Consider the following 10,106-nt stretch of genomic DNA (forward strand, 5'->3'; position numbering starts at 1 on the left):
AAATTCCTGAGTGGAATTTCAAAAAAGACGTGTTGGCTGGAAGAGAGGAGGATGAGCTACAGTGACGTGTGTGTGTGTGTGGTGTGTGTGTGTGTGTGTGTGTGGTGTGTGTATGTGTGTGTGTGTGTGTGAGAGAGAGAGTGGGAGGGGGACAGAAAACCGCTGTCCTTTTAAAACGAGTTTCCCTGTTTGGACTTCATTAGACCTCATATCACTTCATGAGCTGCAAGGACAATAATCAGAAAGCAGCAATTAAAGGTAGGTGTTGTGTGCATTGCTACAGTTTCTCTCCATCATCTAAATTGCTATGATATTTTATAGTTTTTAATTGTATATCATATGTCATATTCAACTTATTAATAAAGAAACATTTAAATATATGATCCGTTTTTTTCCATGTTTCAGATCAGGGCATCAGACCAAAAGATGGAGTTCTGGCCCGAGAATCAGGGGCAGTCACCTCTATACTCCAAATTTGGTACTGTTCCTGGGAGAAACTGTACACATAAGTGAGTTCAGTGCTATTATTATTCCTTCTTCACTGTAATCATTGGATGATAGAGTTTGCCACCATTTTTCTATGCTTGATTGACAAACGTAACTTTATTTGAACTTTACTTGACTCACTTAAACGCTGACTACTTTTCTCATTGCTATTAAAATAATTAGAAACTGCATAATGTTTAGCAACACATTATTTTCTCTTGTTGGATCTCAGCATTGGACCACGTTGGTACAGTATAGTGATACTAAAAAGAAAAGCTGCTGAAATGCTGAAAAGTATTTGTATTTACTTGCACATTTCTGGCTATTTCACCCACAGCTACCATGACAGACATCAGGTATCCCATTATCCACTGCACTATGGAGAGCAGCAGGATCAAAGCAGGGATTCCAATTACTGGATTGTACCAGGATCAAGAACAGCAGAGGCTCCACAGGAGTTCACTAACTGGACAGACCAAGAGCTGACCGCTCCCACTTCTTCTCACTTCCCTTTCATTCTAGACCGTCACGCTCAGCAGCACCAGGACCTGGGTGACTATCAGCAGCACGAAGTCCGAGACAGAGAATGGACGGCAGCGCAGCGAGCAGCAAGGGAATATGAGAGAGGATTTCTGAGGGAAGCATGGCAGAGGAGATGGGAGCCATGCGGACCCGTCCGCTACAACAGGGACGTTTCTGCTAAGAAGAACGACAGCAGCTATCGAGAGCTGGAGGCTTGGGCAGCCCGATACAGCTATTCACTTCCAAGGAGGAGACGTATAGAGGCAGAGTTGAGAGGCGCCTCTCAGGGGCTGTTGGAGGGCAGCAGGGCTCCAGAGAGGGACAACAGGAGTGGAGATCCACGAGTGGCAGCGCTGCAACAAGTCAGACAATCTGCAAACATCAGACAATCAGGACTGTGGGATAGAGGGGGCAGACAGCAAGCTCCAACCTATTATCCACCACAAACTCCTGCCACCCACACGAGCCGCACGTTGGACAAGAAAGAAAAGGCCAACTACCAGCAGAGGATGTTCAGCCAACCTCCTGGCTACATTGCTCCTCCTCCCTATGACGGCCCACACAAAGGCTCACCTGTATTGCACCGCTGTGACACCAGCTGGGAGCAGGAAGGTAAGGAGAAAACTTACTGGTCAAAGCCTGCACTCAGAGAGCAGGACGTATCTGTAGATGTTCAGGATCACAGAAAAGGAGAGGAAGAGGAGTTTACAAAACCAGATGGGAATCAAAAAGACTTCCCAGACCTTGAAGGATTAAAGCACAGACAACAAGAAACAGATATTTTACAGGCAGGCGGTCCATCTATTATCCAGGAAACACGTATAGAGCAGGAGGGTATATTGTCTCTGCAACATCCACAAGTGTTACCAACAGTTGAGGATAAAAAGATAAACAAGGAACCAGCCTCGAAAGTCATTGAAGGAAGGAAGTTCAGATTAAACAAAAAGACAGGTGGGATGACCATCTTCTGCTTGGTGTCTCGAATAGCAGGCACCACAGAAACCCCATCTTTGCCACTTTGTACCTCGCAGACAAACATTCAAAACACAGAGTTAGGTGTTAATCAAACACACAAACTTGCAGATGAGGTCGACTTCAGAGCGCCATCGCTCACAGACCAGTCAAATACTTCTGATGCGAAAAATGTCGAAACCAAAGAGGAGACATGCATAAAAAGTGAGCTGCTTGAGGATGATCCATCAAACAAAGCCGAGACAGATGTTCCTCCACAAAAAGTGAATACAAATGATGGCGATTCTACATTTGGGAGACAAGCTTTGTCAGTGAAATATCCTTTGTGGAGGGAGCCTAGTTTCACAACCAGGGCTGAAACCGAGAGTTCAAGTACGTGTGTGAAAGCAAACAGTGAGGAAGGAGAATCAGATGTTCTGTACAGCCAAGAAAGTAAAGTTCATCCAATCGATATTGAAGTAAGAAGACTGGACATCAAGACAGATACAGAGGACAGTAACGGTCTACTGGTTATCGACACAACCTGTGTTGTTGTTAAAATGGAGCTGCTTCCATCTCCCAAGAAAGAGCATGTTCACTATTTACACACCGAACAAAGTCTACTTGATGTTCAGTCGGCCATCTCTCCTGTATGTGTCCAATCAAACAGTCAGCTGGATCAGGATGCGACAACCGAGCAAAACAGAAAAACAAGCCCCTTCCACGTTAATGAGATTGAGACCAAATTAGATTCTGAATTTACAGAGAAAAAGGCACCCGAGGTAGAAAGTGAAATCTCTTCCCTCTGCAGGGAAACACTGCAGGAACGAGCTGAAAGGATCCTAGGAATCCCTTTATATGACTGCATTACTAAGCAGCAACCTGAAGAGGCAACAATACTTCTAGACCTGTGTGTGGAGGAGCAGATGGTTGAGCCATCTCCAATTAAAGATACGGATGATGGAGTCGAAGAAATCCCAGAGGACACAAGAGAAGAGGAAGATTCACAGAATCAGTTGGAGGCGGGCCAAACTGAGGATGCTGAGTGTTTGCAAGAGAATGATGATGCCAACGATCCGGTGGCAAGCATAGATGGTGGGGATTTGGGACTTCAGGATCAGGTTTCTAATATGTCTGAAGAGAATGACATTGGCCCCCAAGTCGAAACTGATATCAAACCTTCACCTGAAATTGAAATGACTGAGGACCGTCTGCATACATCCACCTGTGAAGAGGGTACAACTGAGCAGGAAGAAGATGATACCTCTTCTCACGATCCCTCTCAGTGTCTCAGTCCGATCACCAGCCCCTCTGATTTAGACTTGCTTTCACCGTCCCCAGACTGTGATGCATCGGACCCTGATCTCTCTCTCATGCTCTCATCCTCCAATCTTATGCATCTCATGCATATCTCAGAATCAAACAGAGAAGAAGGTTCTGAACCTGAGTTGACTGCCCTCAATTCAGCAGAAAACCCTGAAATCTCATCTCTGCCTAACACCCCATCGCCTCTTCCCCCTGGATCCACTGACTTCACCACAACCTCCACTCCCTATGCATACAATCCCCCAAGCCCTTCTCCTCTTGATTTGATGGATCACTCTGCAGAAGCAATCTCTGGTGTTGAAGACCCGTATGAAGAGGGTGAACCACAGCCAATAAACAATGACGCCAGCGACGTCCTTGAGGACATTGCCGAAAATACGACAGAGGAGCTGGAGTCGCAACAATCCTTTGAAAGTGGCCAACCAGATGATGCTGCTTCTGTGAAAGAGAGCAATGTCACTGATGAGCAACAAACCGAAGAAGTTGATAAGGATCTTACAGACCATACCATGGAACAGACTCTTGAAATATCGAAGGAAAATGCCATAGAGTTGGACGTTTGTGTCCAAGCAGAGGATGTTGCTCATGTAAAAGAACATGATACGAGTGAAGAGCCGCTCCCAGAAGAAGTCAATGAGGATCCTACAGGTCTTTTGAAAGAGGCATTATCCCAAGAAGATGTGACTGCCAGTCAAACTCAAACAAGGGTCAATATTTTGCACCAACAATTTGATAATGGCCAAGAAGAGGCTGCTTCTGTAGGGAGCTATATGGCTGAGGAACAATCGAAAGAAGAAGCCGATGCTGATCCTACAGGTCTGTTGGAACAAACGCTATCCATAGAAGATGTTACAGCCTCTCAAACGCAAACGGAGGTCAACATTTTGCACAATCCTAATGCCCAAGAAGAGGCTGCTTGTGTAGGGAGCTATATGACTGAGGAACAATCGGAAGAAGAAGCCGATGATGATCCTACAGGTCTGTTGGAACAAACGCTATCCATAGAAGATGTTACAGACTCTCAAACGCAAACAGAGGTCAACATTTTGCACAATCCTAATGCCCAAGAAGAGGCTGCTTCTGTAGGGAGCTATATGGCTGAGGAACAATCGGAAGAAGATCCTACAGGTCTGATGGAACAGACACTATTCATAGAAAACGTTACAGACTCTCAAACTCACATAGACATCAACATTTTGCAGGACATTGAACCACAGGCTGAACCCTCTAACCCTTCTCCTCCCTCACCTTCAGACTCAGACTGCATTGTGTCTGAATCCCGTTTGGCTGTGCGCTCATCGTCCGAGCTTCCTTCTCCACCACACACACCAAACGGCTCAGATGCAGAGTTTGCTCCTCTTTTGCATATGGACTCAGAATGTATCTCACCTCTAGTTTGTCCTGCTGCTGGCATCACAGAAACGGTCCCTCCTCCTCTTCATCTGGACTCTTGTGAAGAATACCTTCAGTTCTCACCTTCGTCATGCACCGATTCACCCCCAGTACTGCCTTCCAGCTCTTCAACTCCTCTTCTGCAACAGGGAAGCAAAAGTGTTGACCCTGACTCACCCCTCAAAGGAGAGCCCCAATATCCCAAGTCCCTGTGGGATGCAGTAAATCGCATTCGGAAACATACAGCACCCGACTCTGAGAATGAGGAGGAGGAAGTGAGCGAGCTGTGGGATCCAGAGAGTGTAGCGGAGGATATGGGTTGCCCAGATGCGATAGTGGGCATGAATTCTGACAAGACCGACTTTGATGGAACAGGACATCAGGTTTCAACGGAACAAGGTGTTGAAGATGATATAGAGGTGGGAGAAATCCAGGAGGGTCTGTGCCATGAAGAGCCACGGGGGCTGGCTGAAGAAGACACGCTGTCCTGCAGCAGCACCTGTAGCCACGACTCCGGGGACACCGTCATCGTAGCAGAGGAGGACGAGGTTGAAGAAACGCCACCTGATGCCGGGACAGAAAGCAAGACGGGGATTGAGGAGGAACGTGAGACTGCTGAGAGAGAGTGCTGCGCTGCTCAAGTAAACGATGAGACTGCAGCCGAGGAAGAAGGAGATAGTGATGGAGACAAGTGTGTCACAAATGAGTGTCGTCAGAGTGAGCACAGCCCGGTGGAGACGGAGAACATAACAACCGAGGCAGTGGAAACAACGGAAACAGAGCTGGAAAGAATTGAGGAGGTGGAGGGTTTTTCATGCCCTCAGATTAAGGGATGATTGTAAGTGACTGTAAAATAACTGGGTAAAGAAATAACATTTATATGTTTAATTAAAAATCTAACAACTACATACAATCTACATTTGTGTTGTGCGTGATAAGGAATGGCAGTCACAGATATTTAATGTATTTTTTTAGTTTCAGTGCAAGATGCATTCACAATTATTATAGAAATGTAGATATTTGAAATTAGCGATATCTAACATCCAAATCTCTGTTTATTTAACAAAAAATAAAAATTCAGATGTTCTTCTAAAGCAGATATTGTGTTATTTTTTCTCCATATTTATCTGCTGTTACTGGAGTGTTTAAGGTAAATATGTGTCTGTGAAATTATGACAGTGAATATGATAAAAGATTAGGATTTTTTAGAGTGATTTCTTAATGTGATTGACTGTTCTGGCAAAAAAACTATGCATTTTTCTGCATTATAAGTCAATAAAATGACGGAGTGCATTAACAGCATGCTGTGGCAGACTAATCTTGTGGGGAGTGTTTTGTTAGCTGCTGTTTGCAAGATCAACAATTAACTTTCAATCCCAACATTTATTACAATATAAATCCTAAAATATAAAAATGTGGAATCCATGAAATCCATCTGCTGGATCATTTACAAATATTGGGGGAAAAGTCTGTTTTACATGTCTTGCATTTTAAAGCAATATATAATTTCCCTTCTTGTCTTCATATCTACATTTCCGCATTTTCATTGTCAGCAGTCCATTATTCTAAATATAAACATAACTTAAGAAAGGATCAGCTAATGTGTCCAATAACACTTAAGTAAACAAACGGCCAACAGAATGTGAAAATATTGCATAAATTGCTGATCTCAAATAATTATTTTCAGACTCATTTTTGATTTTATAGAATAAAGTACAGAAAAAATACATTTCTATGAAGCAACAGGGGACATAAATATACTGTGTGTATATATATATATATATATATAATGAAATCTCAGAAGAACATACATGTGAGACGGCAAGTACATATTTTTTCACAGAAAAATAAATGATACCAAAAATAATTTTATTCTACATCGACAGGACTCAACTATCAGATTGTGGACTACAGCACACCCTAGTGGTGTTACATTAGTGCTCAGTTTTTCTTAGAAGTAAAGAAAACAACTTTACGGTTAATGCTCAAAAGTAAAATCCACCCATCCATCCATCCATTGTCTACCGCTTATCCTGTATTCAGGGTCGCGGGGGGGCTGGAGCCGATCCCAGCTGTCATTGGGCGAAGGCAGGGTACACAAAAGTAAAATCAAAATGCTTTAATTAAATATCATAAATAAATGTGATTGCAGCTGTTTTGTAGCATTTGATGAAAAGAAGAAAACTATTTTGTATGTAGGTATAAAGATATTTTCTGCTCTGGGTCAGAAGGGCAGCAAGGAAAGTTGGTGTTTCCAGATACAATTATTGTTAACATTAATCAATACATTTAGGCCATTTTACGAGTCAAAACTTTGCCGTCAGACAAAAATGAAAGTACATGGGAGTGTTGTGGCCAACAAACAGTCCTGTTCCTGAACTGTAAGACATCTCACATCAACAGTAACAAAACAAGGGGGAATATGGTGAAAGGGGATGATCCTGTGTTGAGTGTGACATTTGTAACATTTGTTAAGCAATAAAGGCACATTTCACCATTTGGACAAAAGTTAAACTTATTCCACTCGCATCTCAAATCATCCTCATTTCTGATATTACTTAATGTGTCTTTAACTTTTCAGTTTTACTGAATGGAATATTCAACCAAAACAAGTCAAATTCATGTGACTGAATAATGAGCATTTAAAAGTAAAGCAAGCAAACAAAACAAAGGTTATCAATTCCTTTGGGAGAGACTTTATCTATGTAAATGAATATGGACTTAAGGACCACTTGACCAAATTTCAAACCTGATCTCGGTCTTCTTTTGTCTTAATTTAGAATGTTTACTGTATATACACATTTAATCCTGTGAGAACTGGGAAGTGTTACTTCTTTCATTGCAGTTTCACAGTTTCGGTTTTACATGAAGAGCATCTGAAGGCAAAACAAGAGCCGTTATGTGAAACACAAAATACTAGAAAAAGTATAATAACTTATATTCATACACAAGTGACAAGATAGTCCAAAAGATGCGGCTAAATGTGGCAAAATGTTCAAGTGTCACAGATCTAAGAAATAACATTTTCAAGTTGATTTTCTATCTTCTTACATAATTTCTACACATCGTCCACCGCTGCCATGGCATAATCTGAAAAACATTACACAACCCAACGTCTCCATTTAAGCTAGAAGAGCAGCCATGGCGAGGCGATATCAAAGCTCGTCGTGGGGTAGTTTCAGAGCGTGGTCACAGAGATCTGCAGATCACACAGGACAGGAAAACAATTCATTAAAATACAGGCTCTGTAACAAGGCGTAAAACTCAGTATTAAAAAAAAATGAGGCAAATGAAAAACATACCTGTCCTCTTGCTGCAGAGTCTATCTTTGATGTTATCAGTCTCATGAGCAAAGAATTCAATCACTTCATCTTCATGCTGCTCAACAATCGTTTCACACTTGAGAAATAATAAAAACACAGTTACAAGCTGAACAATTCACACATTTTTTGTAAGTCACAAGATTTTGGGGGGATGTGGATTGCATGAAAAATATTATCATTAAAAGTGCAATTGCGTACTCACTGCAAATTTCAAACTGCCTGTAACTCTTGAATCCAGCGTGGCCTCCGAGAGGTCCATGGCCTCACCGCTCCGAGACTTTATCCTGATGTAGGACTTCCTGTGTGTGGAAGAATCAGTGCGCTCTCCGTAGTCGGCCATCCTTTCACACACAGTCTCCATCAGCTCAAGGAGGTTTCCCTCTGAGCGAGCCAGAGGAATCTGGTAACATCAAATATCAGGAAAAACTGAGTTAACAGAGGATTTGAGCAATATAAGGTGATACCATGATATAGAACAATTTCTGCAACAAAAACAACAGTAAAAAAATTGTTTATGGTCAGTAGCTGATGATACCTGACAAATCAAGGTACTTCATCACATTAAGCATCCAATATTGTCATTAGGCACCCAGAGAAATAAAAAATATATAGCTACCTCTGTATTAACAGCAAAGAAAAAGCTCTGGCATTAGATATAAGTTCATAGTGTATCTCATTATTTGACTCGACACCGTTACATGATGCATCAAAATAGTTGCAGGTCTAATTATTTAGGTGAGCAGTAGCATCTAAAATCAGTGAAAAACAGGCGATAAGCCCAACACGTGCGGCGCTACTTGATTGTGGATCACAGTAGTAACGCGGTGCGGTCTACAGAGTGGTTTGGACACGTTACTACGTGGCTGAGCTGCTGCAGCTTCACCTCTCTGATGGACTGGCTGCCGTCCGGGTTGATCCTGTAGGATCCCGTCTGGATCATTTTCTTCGGATCTACTTGGGAGATGGACCACTCCATCTCATCTACCAGAGCCCTGCAAGCTGCGGGGAGCAGATGGCAGAGGAGGACACATCAGGACTGGTCTTTGTGCGCTTGTGCATCACGAACAGAGTGAGTGAGTCTCTACAGACACGTTACCTCCGCATCTGATGTCCTGTCCTTGTCTGGCTGCCTGGCTGAAGCTTAGGAGGAGACACAACACCACGCACCGCGTGAACAGGATAGTCGCGTCCCTCATCTCGCACCTGAACACAGATTTCGCCACAACACAAGGTGACACATCGACCGGCAAAAGAAACATTCAAGTGACTCCGTAAAGAAGTTAGCGGGTAACCGTTAATGTTTCAGTCCGGACTACCGTGAAGCAGATAATTATTTGTTGTTTTTAAATCACACACATCTTGTCACCATTTTATTCGACTTACAAGTTTTTGGCAGCGTCTTCTAAGACCACCTTCACGATTCTACACGCTGTTCCATCGCATTCGGTGGAATGTGGTGACGTAGCAACGGAGCTGCTGGACAGGAAGGAGCGCGCAGCAGACAGCGCCCTCGTGTGTCCAGGAGTACGCCAACAGCTTCGTTACCATGGAAACCTCTCCGGACGGCAAAGCCATTTTGATGGTTTTATGGCCGGTAAAGAGCTAAATTATCGACTGAAATTACCAGAAGTGGGAGATATGTGCAGGATTATTAATATTACATCTTTAGCTCATGTAAATTGTAATTGGTATTTAGAAGAAAGTAGCCACAGCACAACTACTTCAAAGACTACTCCAAACAAAAAACATTATTTTGTGTAAAATCTGAAAAACATTTAACAAAAATATGAGCAAACAAATTGAATAAACATGTGATTTTTGAAAGTCAGAGACAAGAAGTCACTTATGGCAGCCCAACCATCATTCATTTTATTACATATAGGCCTACCTTCTGTGACAAGTCAAAATGTATTGTGTGAAATAAAGCCTATTAGGTGGTTGGGTGGAAAACCAAATGCAGGCCACCAGCATTAATAACCACCAGTGGGAAAATTAATTCTTAGAAGACATCTGGTTTCAGTTCCTCAGAGGAAGTAAACTAGTACTGAAGTAGCCTACTGAAGACACAGACTAACACAAATAAATAAATAAATAAATAAAACACTG

General features: G+C 42.6%; 2 protein-coding genes across 4 annotated transcripts; one reads left to right on the forward strand and one right to left on the reverse strand.

Annotated features, from left to right (window-relative positions):
* The first annotated feature begins 146 nt into the window (after positions 1-146).
* On the forward strand, positions 147-5,662 carry LOC311026388 (uncharacterized protein). Of its 3 annotated transcripts, none has more exons than XM_084029929.1 (3): positions 147-258; positions 406-509; positions 824-5,662. In XM_084029929.1, exons 2-3 carry the CDS (start codon positions 427-429, stop codon positions 5,511-5,513), a joined length of 4,773 nt encoding a protein of 1,590 aa, XP_083886055.1. In that variant the 5' UTR covers positions 147-258; positions 406-426; the 3' UTR covers positions 5,514-5,662. The 3 variants fall into 3 exon arrangements, with proteins under 3 accessions (XP_083886055.1, XP_083886056.1, XP_083886054.1); XM_084029930.1 differs by having other exon boundaries at positions 209-509; positions 824-4,263; positions 4,414-5,662; XM_084029928.1 differs by having other exon boundaries at positions 209-509.
* Positions 5,663-6,380: 718 nt separating this feature from the next.
* cnpy2 (canopy FGF signaling regulator 2) lies at positions 6,381-9,659 on the reverse strand. Its single transcript, XM_084029827.1, has 6 exons — positions 9,384-9,659; positions 9,097-9,203; positions 8,884-8,999; positions 8,203-8,400; positions 7,980-8,076; positions 6,381-7,876 (listed from the first exon to the last, which is right to left on the reverse strand). The coding sequence occupies exons 2-6, from the start codon at positions 9,194-9,196 to the stop codon at positions 7,833-7,835; spliced, it is 555 nt and encodes a 184-aa protein (XP_083885953.1). The 5' UTR covers positions 9,197-9,203; positions 9,384-9,659; the 3' UTR covers positions 6,381-7,832.
* Between the last annotated feature and the right edge of the window lie 447 nt (positions 9,660-10,106).

This window comes from Eutrigla gurnardus (genome assembly GCF_963514095.1).
Source record: "Eutrigla gurnardus genome assembly, chromosome: 2".
In the NCBI taxonomy this organism is placed as follows: Eukaryota; Metazoa; Chordata; class Actinopteri; order Perciformes; family Triglidae; genus Eutrigla; species Eutrigla gurnardus.

What these genes read in the sequence shown, in the direction of transcription:
- cnpy2 (XM_084029827.1), bottom strand. Translation starts at nt 9,196, where the DNA reads ATGAGGGACGCGACTATCCTGTTCACGCGGTGCGTGGTGTTGTGTCTC. An exon ending in ACAGGACATCAGATGCGGAG is followed by an intron (nt 9,000 to 9,096) that starts GTAACGTGTCTG and finishes TGCTCCCCGCAG; the next exon opens with CTTGCAGGGCTCTGGTAGAT. An exon ending in ACTCTGCAGCAAGAGGACAG is followed by an intron (nt 7,877 to 7,979) that starts GTATGTTTTTCA and finishes TGTGATCTGCAG; the next exon opens with ATCTCTGTGACCACGCTCTG.
- LOC311026388 (XM_084029928.1), top strand. Translation starts at nt 397, where the DNA reads ATGTTTCAGATCAGGGCATCAGACCAAAAGATGGAGTTCTGGCCCGAG. An exon ending in GGGAGAAACTGTACACATAA is followed by an intron (nt 510 to 823) that starts GTGAGTTCAGTG and finishes TTTCACCCACAG; the next exon opens with CTACCATGACAGACATCAGG.